Source organism: Aedes aegypti, chromosome 3 (genome assembly GCF_002204515.2).
Source record: "Aedes aegypti strain LVP_AGWG chromosome 3, AaegL5.0 Primary Assembly, whole genome shotgun sequence".
Lineage (NCBI taxonomy): Eukaryota > Metazoa > Arthropoda > Insecta > Diptera > Culicidae > Aedes > Aedes aegypti.
The window spans coordinates 120,471,293-120,485,729 of NC_035109.1; the positions used below are offsets into that span (position 1 = coordinate 120,471,293).

At 37.8% G+C, this 14,437-nt stretch overlaps 1 protein-coding gene across 1 annotated transcript; it reads left to right on the forward strand.

The window, feature by feature from the left end:
• Positions 1-580: 580 nt before the first annotated feature.
• Positions 581-14,052, forward strand: LOC5566884. Its single transcript, XM_001651209.2, has 3 exons — positions 581-1,520; positions 13,395-13,530; positions 13,599-14,052. Exons 1-3 carry the CDS (start codon positions 632-634, stop codon positions 13,864-13,866), a joined length of 1,293 nt encoding a protein of 430 aa, XP_001651259.2. The 5' UTR covers positions 581-631; the 3' UTR covers positions 13,867-14,052.
• The last annotated feature ends 385 nt before the right edge of the window (positions 14,053-14,437 follow it).

The window sequence follows — 14,437 nt, forward strand, 5'->3', positions numbered from 1 at the left end:
CCCGCGGAGGATTCGAAAATTCATCCGATTATATTTGGCCCGTCGACCTGACTGTTCAAGTCTCGCATATCTTATGAGCTCGCCCTAAAAGCCATTGGCCTATCAGGCTGTCTTGGTAGTGTCATTCTCAAAACACACCAAGCCGTTCCCATAGGGGACGTTAGCTACAAGGAAGGACGTTTCAAGTAATACTGTATCATATGGTATGCCCTCTTCAACATCTAATCCAATTTCTCTCGCCGTTCCCTTAAGGTACCTATCCATCTGCTTTCTTCTCCATGCCCCCTCTTACTTCGAGCAAAATAGACCGATATGCCGATAAAAAAATTCAAACTTAACTATAGCGTTGTTAAATAACGTGTAACTCCATTCAAATGCTCATAAATAACGAGCTACACACATGGTTACCGATGGCTTTTAGGGCGAGCTCATAAGATATGCGAGACTTGAACAGTCAGATCGATGGGCCAAATATAATAGGATGAATTTTCGAATCCTCCGCGGGCCGCACAAAATGAGGTCCGCGGGCCGTACGTTGGGCAGCCCTGGTAGCATTTACCGACGACAGACGGCACCGGACAGAGTTCAGTTCATATTGCAAGTTTGTCTACGTCGGGCGCGCATTTTGAAGATGAAATTCCCCAACACGTTGGATTTCAACACTTACCGGGCGTACTTTTGTTCGCGACACCTGTCACGTGACGAGAACCGACAGGTGGACAGTATCCATCTCGAATGGGACACCTGTAATCCGGAACCGCTGAAAATCCTTTGCCTGAACACTATCGCGAACAATTGGCTATCGATTCCATTCTTCCGACAGATTCCACTCTGTGAGGATAGGCATTTTTTGTTGGATTTACTGGATTTGAATTTTCCTCTGGAAAATTTATGTGCTAGAATAAGAAGTGATGCGTTTTGGAAGCGTGCATTTGTTAACAGATGGAAAAATTACTATCCGGTGAATGTGGATGGCAAACCTTGGATTCGAGTTTATCTGGAGCAACATATCAAAGAAACATTAGAGCAAATGAAGCCCAATGACTACGAACAGGAGAGTGTTCAACAGCTAGTTGATCTCTGTTCGCTGCATGTGAAAGAACTCAAACTGGACCAATTGCAGCCTTCGACAAACGACAATACCGACCATATACCACTGGACGTGGTACTTTCGAATCTGAGAGAACTGCGCAAAGTAGATATCACATACGACGTGAAAAACGCAGGTCACAATTTCTATCTCGGTTGCGGTTCCATCACGGAAAAGGACATCAAACTTATGACGCACGGGATAGAACGTTGCTACGAGCTGACTGAATTTCGGCTGCATAGTACCAAATTGGAACCGATGATGATGCGACGATTGGCGGCGGCAATGGACAAAGGATGTCCGAATTTGACGACGATAGCCTTTCCACACTGCCGTTGCGGTGACGTGGGTATTCGGGCGTTTTTTGATGCCCTCTCACCGGAGTCGCTGCCGAATATTAAGGAAGTGGTGCTCACGAACAATTTTCTTTGTAAGTGAGCAAATTATTATTTTTTATTCATTTCGTTAACATCTAGAAAATTAACATATTGTCGCGTCGATTTCTGCAAAATTCCAAAATCCGAAAAGCAAATGAACCCTGCAAAATTAAAAAAACACTAAAATGCTGTTAGCTATTCGGCAAGCTTTGGGAAAAAAAAATAACTACACAAATTAACAGTTTCGCGTGACCGTAGTTAATCTGGGATTGTTGAATCCAATTTCGTTCTCACAGATGTTGTATAAAATACTGATTTTATTGATTTTGAGTTAAATTGAGACAACGATTTGTTAAGTTTACACTGAAGTTACACTGGGCTTAAATCTGAATGACCAAAAACAGGGCGTCGACTAGTTTTTAAGAATTAAATTTGCTGCATTTGATAAGTTACATCATTTCACAATAAGTTTCTATCGATAGCATGACTAATTTGCTTTTAGCATATTTTATGTATGATTAGCCTTTTTTGAATATCTGTACTATCGCTCCAAATTTCTGGCCTTGAAACCGTGATGATAGAGTCACACTCAAATCTCAATCAAAGAGCTCTCCCGTGAGAGTAAACTCATTAAAGATCTGTTGCGTAAATCTCACGTTTGAGATTTTCATGCCAAATCAATCAATCACATTCAAGCCGTCAAAAATGATTCAGTTATAAATCTGCTAATATCAACGCACCCCCTAGCCATGGCCAATCTGCGTTGTTTACACAAACATCCCTATAAACCCCCACGCTGGGAAATACGTTTACCGAAAAAGGCGTTATGAGGTTCTGCACTGCATTCTTGTATTGGATTTACTTTAATGGCATTGTTGTTAGCAAATTCACAAAAAGTGAAAGAGAAAGAAAACATGATTTGTGCAGGCAGAGCCCCATAGGCCATGCTATACCAGTTAGCACGCCCGACGCCCACCGATGACAGAGTGGGTAGGCTCGCACCATCGTCCCGCCCTTCTCAAAATGCCTCAAAATCCCTTTTCAAAATGCTTTTCATGTGCTAAGTAACTTGTAAACTCCTACTCAATTATGTTTTGTTGGCCTGCACATTTATTTAGACACAATTTTTATTTAGAAAACTATTTGGATCCGAGATTTTAGGTGCAGATTGAGCATGTTTGATAAACAAGCATCCTGTTTTCAGTTAAAGAAAGTTTAAAAAGTTGATGATTCTGTCATTTATACTAGCTATATGCAAGAATTCACTATTGATGTAATATATGGATATTGAATAAGTTTCAACGCGCGATTATAATACTTTAGTTTTTGTGCTGTTGTATTGGTGTATGAGTGGGAAACCAATCAGTTTGGTGATTCTAACGGTAAAAAATAGCACGACGAAAGGAAAGTTGATAATCTATCATCATTATGATTTCAGTCCTAATTTCATGATCCGTTTAATAATTTTTTTTTTAAATTTATTTTATTTTAATTTTTTTTTTAAATTCGGCAATTTTAACAATTTATACATGTGTATTCGAAGAAAACAGACTACGAGCATTTATTACCTTGCAGATATTATATCATTTTCTACAGCCTAATTTAATAATACCTACATTGGTTGTAACAAAAATTTGATCTTGGGATGTTGATTTGCCTCCTAATCATAGTTTCGACAATAGTCACATGCTTACTATCCCTTATGGCAGTGTTGTTGATTCTATTGTCTATCGCTCATCAGTTTCGCGCCACCCGGCAGGGACTTGGTCCTATGTACCCAATACTCTGCTGTGTCTTAACTTCACGCAATACATTCTGTAGATGTGTGATACAGTTTGCGGAATATTATGATTTATCACTTCGTTCAGATGGAAAATTCTGTTATGGTACCATATTCACATATCAGATAACTCCCACCTGGAACGATGTAATACATCGGAGACATGTAGATTCAGATGTATGTATACGATCTATGCCTAGTTCGGTTCTGATCGACAGGCAATCATTGTATTCAGTTTTTCAACTAGCTTGAAGCGATGAACGTTTCAAGACAAACTCTCCACTATATCTGCTAGCAATCACCGGTCGTCGATAGACATTTCGGTTCTTTTCTGCTAAAGAAAGATCCGATTGTATGCCAAAGACTATGGCTCATGCTTTTCAATACAGCTGGAAAAACAAGAACTACACCCAGCACCAAATAGTACGTAACTATGAGGCGGACCGGAAGGTTTGATGAGCAATCCCCATGATTCAGTTATAAAACAAGTCAAAAACTCGTGAAATCTGAATTTTGTTGTTTACGTCAGAAACCAGACTAACAAGAAATCTTTGCTTTTTGCGAGAAAACTGTTGAAATACGAGGCCAACTCATCCGTCATTTTTTGACTGCTGAGTTGCGTGGTTGACATATCACGCATGAAACATATCATGCGCGTGTTATGAGAATTTGAGTTTTTCACAACACTGGCTCACAATAATCTCATAATTTCAAAACCCTAGAGTAAAAGGAAACTCAAAACCAGAGAATATGATTATACTAGAGAAACGCGGAGAGGATTTTGACTTTGTTTATAAACAACATTTGCAATGACTGTCAATAATTGAGGTCATTCAAACAATATTTAAGTGTGCGTGTCATCCTGCCAGTCGCCATAAGAAACCAAGCTCTTTTGCATAACGTCTTTTTGAATCTCATTGATTTTGCTCGATTGGGACCACGTTTGACGGTTCAATTGGAACCTTTGGTTTCAGAATTCGCGCTTCTCTATTATAAACAAATTCTCTGCTCAAAACTACTATACATTAATTCGTCAATTGAACAATAGAGAAAACAGACGGCCAATATTCATAAAACGGCAAAGCTTGCACTGTCGATTCAGTTGAATGTGAAGTCTTCAAACTAATATTACAAAAATAAAGAGAATCGAACGAGTAGATTTGAGTATTGTACTTTTTGATTTCACCTTAATTGCTTATCTTTTGACAGATACGTTTGTTTCGACTACTAATTCTTCTTCACTGTACAAAAAAGTTAAACAAAATCGTTCGATTTTTGCAAGTTTTCAGATAATCAAAGAAGACATTTTTCGTATTCCTTGTGAAGTATTTTATGAGACCCTTGTAGGATTCCTGAAACAATTTTCAGCTAACCCTTTTTAAAAACTTTGAAGAATTCTTAGCAGGATTTTTGATTATACATTTGACGAAATTCTTGGAAGAACCCTGGTAAAATGCTGATAAAGTTATCAGCGGATACTTTTGGTGGAATCTTCAACAAGTTCCTTGGCGCAGATTTTTCTTGTATTTTTAGTTGATTCGAAGTAAGGTCCTTAGCAGACACTACTTAAGCGGATTTATTTATTTATTTTTTTTTTTTTTTTTCAGGAGAAATAATTGCGTATCGTCCAATACACTCGTCAGATTTTTAAAACGTCCTCGTTGGCAGAATCCTGGCGAAATAATTGGCGGAACTATGCGTATCTGTGCAAGATCTCTAGCAGGTTCATAAAACTACCATCTGCGGCAGATGTCCGATTATACCAGACAATGAACATTTATCGTTCAACGCTCCGTCATCGTAATCATCGTCATCATCAAAACTTCAAAAGCAGTTTTTCTGTTCAAAACTAAAAAATATTCGATAAAAATGTGTTCATTATGTTTCGGTTGGAGAATAGAATACAGTGACCATTTTCCTGTAAATTTTCTTGATTTTTAAAGCATAACTTTTAATGAATTGATGGTGGATTCCTGGGACGATGCAAAATATTTAGTAAAATTGTTGGCGTGTACACCAATATACGGTTGTTGTTGGAATACAGTCTTTTTGTTCAACTGCAGTCTTAATTAGGTTATACAAAATGGCAAATCTTCTTTAAAATAATAAAAAAAAACACATAGGGAGTCGGATCCTATTCTTGTCACTTATGATTCCCGTCAGCAGTGGGGTTTTTTGAAAGTTACTGAGCTCATATTTGGCCACAATATGCGTTGTAATGAAGCGCATCTTTTTGCAAGGTTTCAGATGATTCGGCCGAGAAAAACCCCCCATGCCAAAGTGAATCACGGAAGTGCAAAGTGGTTTCTGCACCCTATATTTATCAATCCTAGAGGGTACCGTAAAACTGCGTATCTTTGTTATACGGGTAACGATGATGGTATGCGACCTACAACATACTTCACGAAATAACATAATTTCGGTTAGTCAGTTAAGCAAACCGAATGCTAAAGCAAAGAGTATTAGTATGACACTTAATGTTAGCGCTCTTTTCATTGGAATCGAAAACATTTGAGGCTGAATAATCGAATACCAACAATAACTGAGGTTTTAGCGTTTTTCTTAAAACTCCTTGATATAGAGGCCCCATTATAGCCAACTCTGAAGATTATCTGTGACTTGAAATGTGCCTACCTCCAGGGACACAGAAGCACAGAAACCTTGTCACCCGACCAGACCCAGTGATCCACCACAATAACTCCGGCCACATGAACAATCCCATGAGATCCTTCGACCACTTTTAGAAACTAAATATATGAACGAGCATACTGACAAAAAATAATTAAAATCCGGTAAGTATGCGCTCAGCGGTGAGATATTTAGTATTTTTCTCTTTCACTCGGGCCTATACGTATAAGAGTGGAAGATAGAAGCTAGTGTTTGTGACTCCCTATTTGGTTTGAGACGCATAAATACAGTTATTTGAGAAGTTTTGTAAATGAAACCACACAAGAGGGTCCATAATACGCATTTCCAACTGGGTCCATAATAGGCACGTCGGCAGCGAGCCGAATTACATGGGAATCAAATGGAGGGTCCATAATAGGAAACGTCAAATTTGTAAACATTCCTATTATGGACCCCGGGAGGGTCCATAATAGGCATTCGGACAACAGTTTTCCAAATATATATATCGCTGGAAAAATCGAATGATTTTGTATGTTTCATAGGCATACTATGAAGTAAAGATATTGAACTTGTTGTTAGACTCCACAAAACGTATATCCGTCTGAGATATCATTGCGGAAAAGCGTCGAGAATTAATTTCAGCTACTAAGGGGTCCATTACTAGCATTGAAACCCTAGTTTGCCTGAAACTGTTGACTAACAATGCAATCGAAGTTCCCCCGGTGGATTTTCATAGGAATAAAGTTGCTTTGAGTGTTAATTTTATGTTTTTTTGTAGGGGGTCCATAATACGCAAAGGGTCCATAACCGGCATCGACTCCCTACGATGAAAGCGACGAACCCATGACTTTCTTCTTACGAAGCAGAAACGAAATCCATTAGGCCACTAATCCCGTCAGTTTCAGAAACACGCTCTACTTTGTTATTTAATAAAAAACAAAAGCTTATATCAGACTTTAAACTCATGATATTACTAGATCCTGAAGATTTTGAAGATTGACGTCTTTGGGTAAGTTGCTCAGTAAGTCAAGGGCCAACATGCGGTAGTTTCGTAGATGCAGAATTTCATCACCAGGAGGCGCTAGCAAGCATACAAGATTTGATTCACAGATACCTCAGAGTCCTGCTTACTTTTAGAGCTGGTCAGTAGGTCAAGGGATATCATTGTTTGAGCCAGTAGATTTGAAATTTTGTCACCAGGCAGCGCAAGTGGGCATACAGTTTTTGATTCACAGATATCTCAGGATCTTGACTACCATCAATGCACCAGTAGCCGCTCATGTTCCTATTACCGCTTACTAGTGTAAAAACAGATTTTTCGTTAAATATGCAATCTAGCGAATATCGTCTAGCAACATCAACAACTTTTAAATGAAGCTGTGTGACATAATTTGCATTTGTTTTTTTTTTTTGTATTTGCCACCTTGAGTATTTTTGGGTGTTTCGATAACCACCCGGCAAAAATTCAATTATATTTAAAAAATATCGATTTTAGTATAAAGCCTAATTTAAAGCTGTTGTAGATATGGCCTGACTATAAATAATATCAGGATAAATAACAAAATTCGAAACACGATATTTTTAGTGTGTTCGTCATGAAATCTGTCTACCTTATGCGGAAATAGGAACACTTGGATGCAGTAATATATGCAATTAAATAATTTTCTATAAAAGTTTTTCAAATTCATTATATTTTGCCGCTGATTACCTATACTTTGTAGCAGGCTTTGATGCATATTAGGTAGATAACACTGCGGAACACGATTTTGTCTCAAGCACCAAAATACAGCTAATTACTTAATTAAGGGTTGTTGAATTTATTGTCATTTACAGAAATATCATAGCACGTCTAGTTTTTAAGATATTGGCTGTTGAAAAGGCTAAATTTGACTATAACAGCCAACTTGCTTGCAAGTTTTCCAGCTTGTATGGCAATTTATTTGCTTAATTTGCCTCAGAACTCAAACTTCATGTGTATAACAATACTTATCAACAAAGTTCATAAAACTTTCGATGTTAAAAAGTTATTTTTTGTTGGTTTAGAAAAGTATTGTATTTTGCCATATAAGCGAAACGAAGAATTACGTATGGAGACTGCAAGCATGTTGAAAAAATCGATTTAACCTCAATTCAATCGTGCAATTTCAATCAAATTATATATGAAACTAGTGGCCCCGGCAAACTTCGTCTTGCCATCAAGTAGGCTGTTGAAAAACGCTAAAGATCGTGCCATACAAAATTATAGTCCGTTCACGTTCGTTTTTCCGACTTTCCCGGTGAATATTCTGAGATTTTTATACACACAAACACGTCGGAACACTGACGAACAAAACGGAAAAATAATCATTCAAATCGGTTGACCCGTTCGGAAGCCATTTCGTGACATACAAACATCACTCCATTTTTATTTATATAGATGAAAGTTATAGTCCTATTTTGCATGCTTGGTAGGTTAGATCATAATATTTTTTTGATAAATTAATGTTTAAATTTATTTCAAAAGTGGGATAGAATCCTCAGTTTTTTGGATAGTGAAAGCAAAATTTCAAGTTAATTATAGCGAAACAAGTCGGAGGCGATTGCATTATTTTCTTGAATCTGAGCAATGAAAGTCAAACTATGAAGAGAAATTAAAAATACGAATTGAAGTTTGGAAGAACTGGAGCAAGATCCATTGGAGCATTACTTTCTGTCGAGGAGAGGAGGAACGGAACGAATGAAATGAGAGCTTGAAGTTGAGATTGTTAACAGATCCTGCACTACAAGCATTATAACATCGATGACTGTGTCAACGAGTTGATGACCTGCGGAAGACGACGTCGGAGTAACCGTTTACATCGCGGGCGATGTGTTTTGTCAAGATAGCTGAACTGTTGTAGGCTTTGATGAATATTAGGTAGATAATGTGTCATATTTAATAAAGCAATCCTTGTTCGTAACAACACGTATCTTCCTACAACTTGAAGCTACATTGTGACATAAAAATAGTATTGATCGACTTAATAGTTATTTTATAATAAACTTTTGAACACATAATTTACATTAAATGAGCGGTATCTGGTACACTGATGGTACTTAGAAAATGTTAGAGAACTTAGAGAAGTTGTTCAGTAGGACGAGGACACAGGCGAACTGAAGAAATTCCCATTCTACGCATTAAACGAGCATTAAGAATTTATTTTTTTCTTCCCCATAATCAGAGGAGCGCGTATAATTCTGTTTAGTGTTTGATTTTTCACACTATAGTGTCTTCTACAGGCATAACTGCATATACCCTGGGAGGGAGAAACCAATAAAAAATTTCTGTACGTCATAGTGAGCCGGGATTCCGCTGTCACGAACTGTCACTGTGAGCCCAGATCTCAAACATGGAAAAAGCGCGTAACTGATTAAAACACATTTTCGCATTTCATCAAAAGTGACAAAAATTGAATGAAAATCAATTCATGCACATAATGCAAGTAATGTCACGTGAGCACTTTTCAACTGATTGAATATAAAGCATTGAAAAACGCATGGTTTTACTTTTTCCAATAAAAATTAATATTTGGTGCATAGAAAACTGTGGCCCTTTTTACATGTTTGTCAGGAAAGATCGAAAGTACACAACAAAAGAAAACTAGCGATTTTCCCCAAGCCTGCCTTACAGTAACCCCACACAGTTGAATCACCCACAATTTATGAATCAGCTGATTTAAGAAGACAAAATTATTATCAAACTTATCACAATACATCACAGAATCATTTTTACTGATAAGCAACACATAGTGTTCAGCCATTTCAAGCCTTTTTATCTCAGTGAAAAAGCTCTTGATCGTGGTATGAACCAACAATATTACTAAATTATTTTTGTTGCTATTTGGGCTGTATTTTTTGCCAACTTTGTAAGCCGTGTGGCTATTGACGCTTAGCTTGAAACGACGTTTGAATATTTGTTTCAAAGATTTTTTGTGAGAAATTAAGCCCCAGACAACTTTTACAGATTCAATAAACACAGCTTCGATAGATAAATGCGTATTTAAACGCATTTGGCTAAGATTTTTGAGTAAAATACTTGATCAATAAATTGTGGGAAATATACACACCAGTCACAGTTTATGAATCAGCGTTCAAACTACTAGTGCTTAGTATTTTTAAAACTGATTCTTAGTTTCAAGTAATTTCCAATGTATAATTTTGTTACGGGAGAGCAAAAGTGGTTTGGGACCGTTCATAAACTACGGAAATTTTTTTGTGGAAATGGAATCTGAACATACAAAAGAATTTTCATGATTTTGGAAAAAAACGAATTCTTATGGAAAAAGCTATTTTGGGGGTTAATAGTCTTATATGGCTATAAAAATTGTGGACGTTTTTTATGTAAGGCCTCAAAGATTATTATGTTGAATATATTTTGGATAAATAAAAACAAATAGTATAGACGCAAAAAATGTAAAGAATTTTTTTAATTACTCCTGATAGGTTCTCCATAATTTCGCAATAAAAACGGGGTATTGCTTTTGCAGAAGGACCAAAAGCAACGTGTGGAAAAGAAAAGAACTGGTTTGCATCCTCTCTGATTGATATCAATACCAATTGTTTGTCATTTTATGATCACTTTTGTTGCACGTAAGTTTTTTTAAAATTAACTCCCAGGCTAAACTGTTGGCTCTTTTATCAGACACATGGAGAAGTAAAAGATATTCACACTTTTAAAAAATAAAAACATCGGACAACTTTACTAATAAAAGAAAAATCGGAATTCACAAAATTTCATAAAATACATTCAGCTGCAAAATTTGTTTCTTCTCTTTGGAAAAATGATGATGACTCTTGTTCGACACGAGGTCCAACCGAAGTTTAGTTCGCTATGGGTTGATCACAAACAATTTGGAAGTTTTGCACATGGAAATCGATAGCAAAGCTCATCGATTTCAACATAACAAACTCATAGCGCAAAATCGATTAATTGACCAACTTGAACATAATGATCATGACACAAGCTAACCATAAGCAAAACACACTGAATCCGTGTTGGGTGATGATCTATGCGTCCATAGGTACAATATGAAGGGAAATGACGGTTGATGAATCAATCCATGAACCAAAACAAAGGAATTTAATGTGTAACACACACGATGTTAGCAAGAAAATCACATCAATTCGATATGGACGTTCATGAATCGATCCATAATTTTAAATTAACAAATCGAACTTGTGAATTTTTATCACTGCAGTAAAGGTAGTCGAAAGTTCAAGCATTTACGAGTTCTGCAATCTAGATCTAATGATTGTTTTATTACACTACCTGCCATCATCCTCCAAATAAACATGCTCCAGAAGCATATAAACCCACAAATTCAATGTTCAGTAGTTCAGCCCGCTCAGTAGCAACATTAAAAATCATGCAATGTCATGCAGATTCTTGAAATACTTGGTTCCGGTTCACCTCCGGATATAATTAATGTTGTCCGAGGCAGTGTTCTAATAAACATATAAACTATATAGCATTTAATTGCAAAATAATTGAAAGTAAACAACTGATTCATAAATCGTGTTTACATTGATTCATATTTGTGGTCAACTTTTTTGCCGATTCATAAATTGTGGTTTAAGACAATGTTCAACTAAGTGAAAATTTCAAATGTTTTCAACAATGAATGAACTGCAGGTTTATACCTACCCCACTTTACCGTTTGGCATTGATTTCATAAAAAATATTGTTTATTTTGCTTTCTATAATTAATCAAATTTAAGCTGAGGCTTAAATGATTCATAACTGTGGGCCCAGTGTAATTGTTGTTGGCAAGCTGGAGTTATCTTGCAGTTCAAACAAACTTTGTTCTATATTTCGTGTGTAGTATCGGTGCCTCCCTGCCAGCATATACCTAATCGTCTTCCGTGCAACATGACCACCAGATGATCATTGTGTAGAGTGGGCTATATGAATTATAAACACATCTATTTGCGTCTGTTTGTCTGTGGTCTACGTCTCACTATCCGAATTGTCCAGCCTTTTGCTACTCATGGATTAGAGTTATTAAGTTAATAAATTTAGTTTTTAAATTCAATTAAAAGGCCAAACATTCTGAGTTAGTTGTGTTTGATCTTTCAACCTTAAAGGGCCAAACGCAATGATAGCGGAACGGCAACGGAATGCGGAACCGGTTCGCCAGCATGAACTATAATCAGCTTGTCGACTCAGTGTTGATCCAATTGCATTCGTTGTCAGCTCAGTCGAGATGTTGTGATTCATGCTGGCGAACCGGTTCCGCAGTCCGTTGCCGTTCCGCTATCATTGCGTTTGGGCCTTAACGCTTGCTCCTGCGGGAGCGGGTGACGAGGGCAGGATCAAACATATCGCGCGTCTGTCGAGTGAAGTGAAAAGTATCGCGATCGGTTAGTTGTGTTTGATCTTTCGACCTTAACGCTTGCTCCTGCGGGGGCGGGTGATGCGGGCAGGATCAAACATGTCGCGCGTCGGTCGAGTGAAGTGGAAAGTGCCGCGATCGGTTAGTTGTGTTTGATCATTCGACCACATTCGACCTTGACGCTTGCTCCTGCGGGAGCGGGTGACGAGGGCAGGATCAAAAATGTTGCGCGTCGGTCGAGTGAAGTGAAATGGAAAAGCGCCGCGGATCGTTAGTAGTGTTTGATCTATTGATCGAGTCGCTTGCTCTTGCGTGGGCGAGTGATGAACACTTGTTCGGGTACAATGCGTTTATCGAATTATATCGCGAATCTGATTAGGCGTGATTATATCATGGATCGCATAACCAACCATTGGTGACTCCCAGATCTTTACCTTATCCCACTAACCCAATATCCTTTCCATGACAACTGTGGAGATGCAGAGATATACTCGGTCTCTAGTAACAACGGTTGTCTAACTAACATTCCTTCCCTTCCCCGATGACCGTAAGGACGTGACCGGCGCCGTTATTGACTTTTAAAAATTGAGCTCTCGATTTGTGCACATTGAAGAATGGTAAGCTAATCCCAAGCCCCATTCATAAATTCCCTGTGCAATTTCGATTGTTCTGGTCAATCACGGAGTAGTAACTACGAATTGTACGGTCATCTATGCTCATGCTCAATTAAACGCACAGACATTCTTAGAGCCCATTCACAAATTCCATAACGCGTGATGGGGTGGGTGGGTTTCTTTAAGATGCTATATCAAATTCGAAAAATAATCATACAAAATGTGTTATGAGAGGGTGGACGGGTGTAAAAATGAAAATTTTTTAGCGTTATGATATTTATAATGTTTTAAACATAATAAAATATTCATATTTCTAATAAGGGATGATACACAAATTATGTCACGCTAAATTTGAACTTTGTTGCCCCCCCCCCCCTTTGTCACGTTTTTTTGTATGAGTCCTCTGAAATTTTTGTAAGGCTTGTCACGCTTGTTTGACCCCCTCCCCCCGCTCGGAACGTGACGTAATTTGTGCAGGACCCCTAAGAAGAACTAGCCATAAGAGGAAATAATCATACTAATAATGTTTTAAAAAATTTATGTTTCCAATTGCAGCCTCGGAAAGCATCGTTGACCTAGTCCATCTGATACGTCGCCGTCCGATCGAAAAGTTAGATCTTCGACTGAATCCAATACTTAGCGAGGGAGCAATATGCGTGTTTACGATGATCTTTTACCTTCCCCTGAAAGAGTACGGAAATCATACTGTTATTCCCATCTGGAAAGCACAGCTAATCTAAGTATTGTTTTCTTGCACAGCCTCAACCTCAGCTGCTGTTCGATCGACGAAGAAATCGAAGAATATCTGCTGATGATGTTGCGTTTCAATCAGAGTGTGAAATTTCTGGATATGTCCTCCAACAAGCTGGGACCGATCATGGGAGAACAGTTGATACGACGAGTCCAGGAGAACAAAACACTGCAACGGTTTGACCTACGTAATACGGAAATACCCGCGGATGTGCGCGCCATCGTCGACGAGCTGGTGATGGAGAACCGCGATCCGCATAGTTTGAGTGACTGGTGAGGAGAAGGTCGCTTATTATGGTTTCTTACAGCGCATATGTGAATGGCCGTGATCCAGGATTGTAATGGATAAATATTGGATGTATAGGAACATGTATCTATATTGCGCTTATAAGATTAAGTACATAATAAAGAAATGCAAGTAACGTGGAAGGGAATTTTTTTAATAAATTTCGAGTAAAATTGATCTTTTTTATACAGTTTTTCATACCTAGTTTCTTTTTTTTTTTATTTTCTCTCCTTCAAATTTTCTTTGAAGTCTTATCCTTGTCATCCCAAACGAGTATTGGAACCGTGATTATGTTGAACCTTCAAAAATAGTTAATTATCGATGTGACATTCCACGATCAATAGATTTCAGGCAGTTTGCCAAGTTGTTGACGCCATCCTGGTATTTTCGAGATACAACAACTCTCTTGTACTTCTCGAGATGTTTGTATAAGATGTTAATATCGTAATCCGGGGTATCATTGATCAACGGGGTAACATTGGTCAGAATGAATCGTCTCGTAGAACGTTTGTATCATAATTTATTGATGAAACATTTCGGAAGCATGAATGGCGTTTCTCCA

What these genes read in the sequence shown, in the direction of transcription:
- LOC5566884 (XM_001651209.2), top strand. Translation starts at nt 632, where the DNA reads ATGAAATTCCCCAACACGTTGGATTTCAACACTTACCGGGCGTACTTT. An exon ending in GCTCACGAACAATTTTCTTT is followed by an intron (nt 1,521 to 13,394) that starts GTAAGTGAGCAA and finishes TTCCAATTGCAG; the next exon opens with CCTCGGAAAGCATCGTTGAC. An exon ending in TTTTACCTTCCCCTGAAAGA is followed by an intron (nt 13,531 to 13,598) that starts GTACGGAAATCA and finishes TTTCTTGCACAG; the next exon opens with CCTCAACCTCAGCTGCTGTT.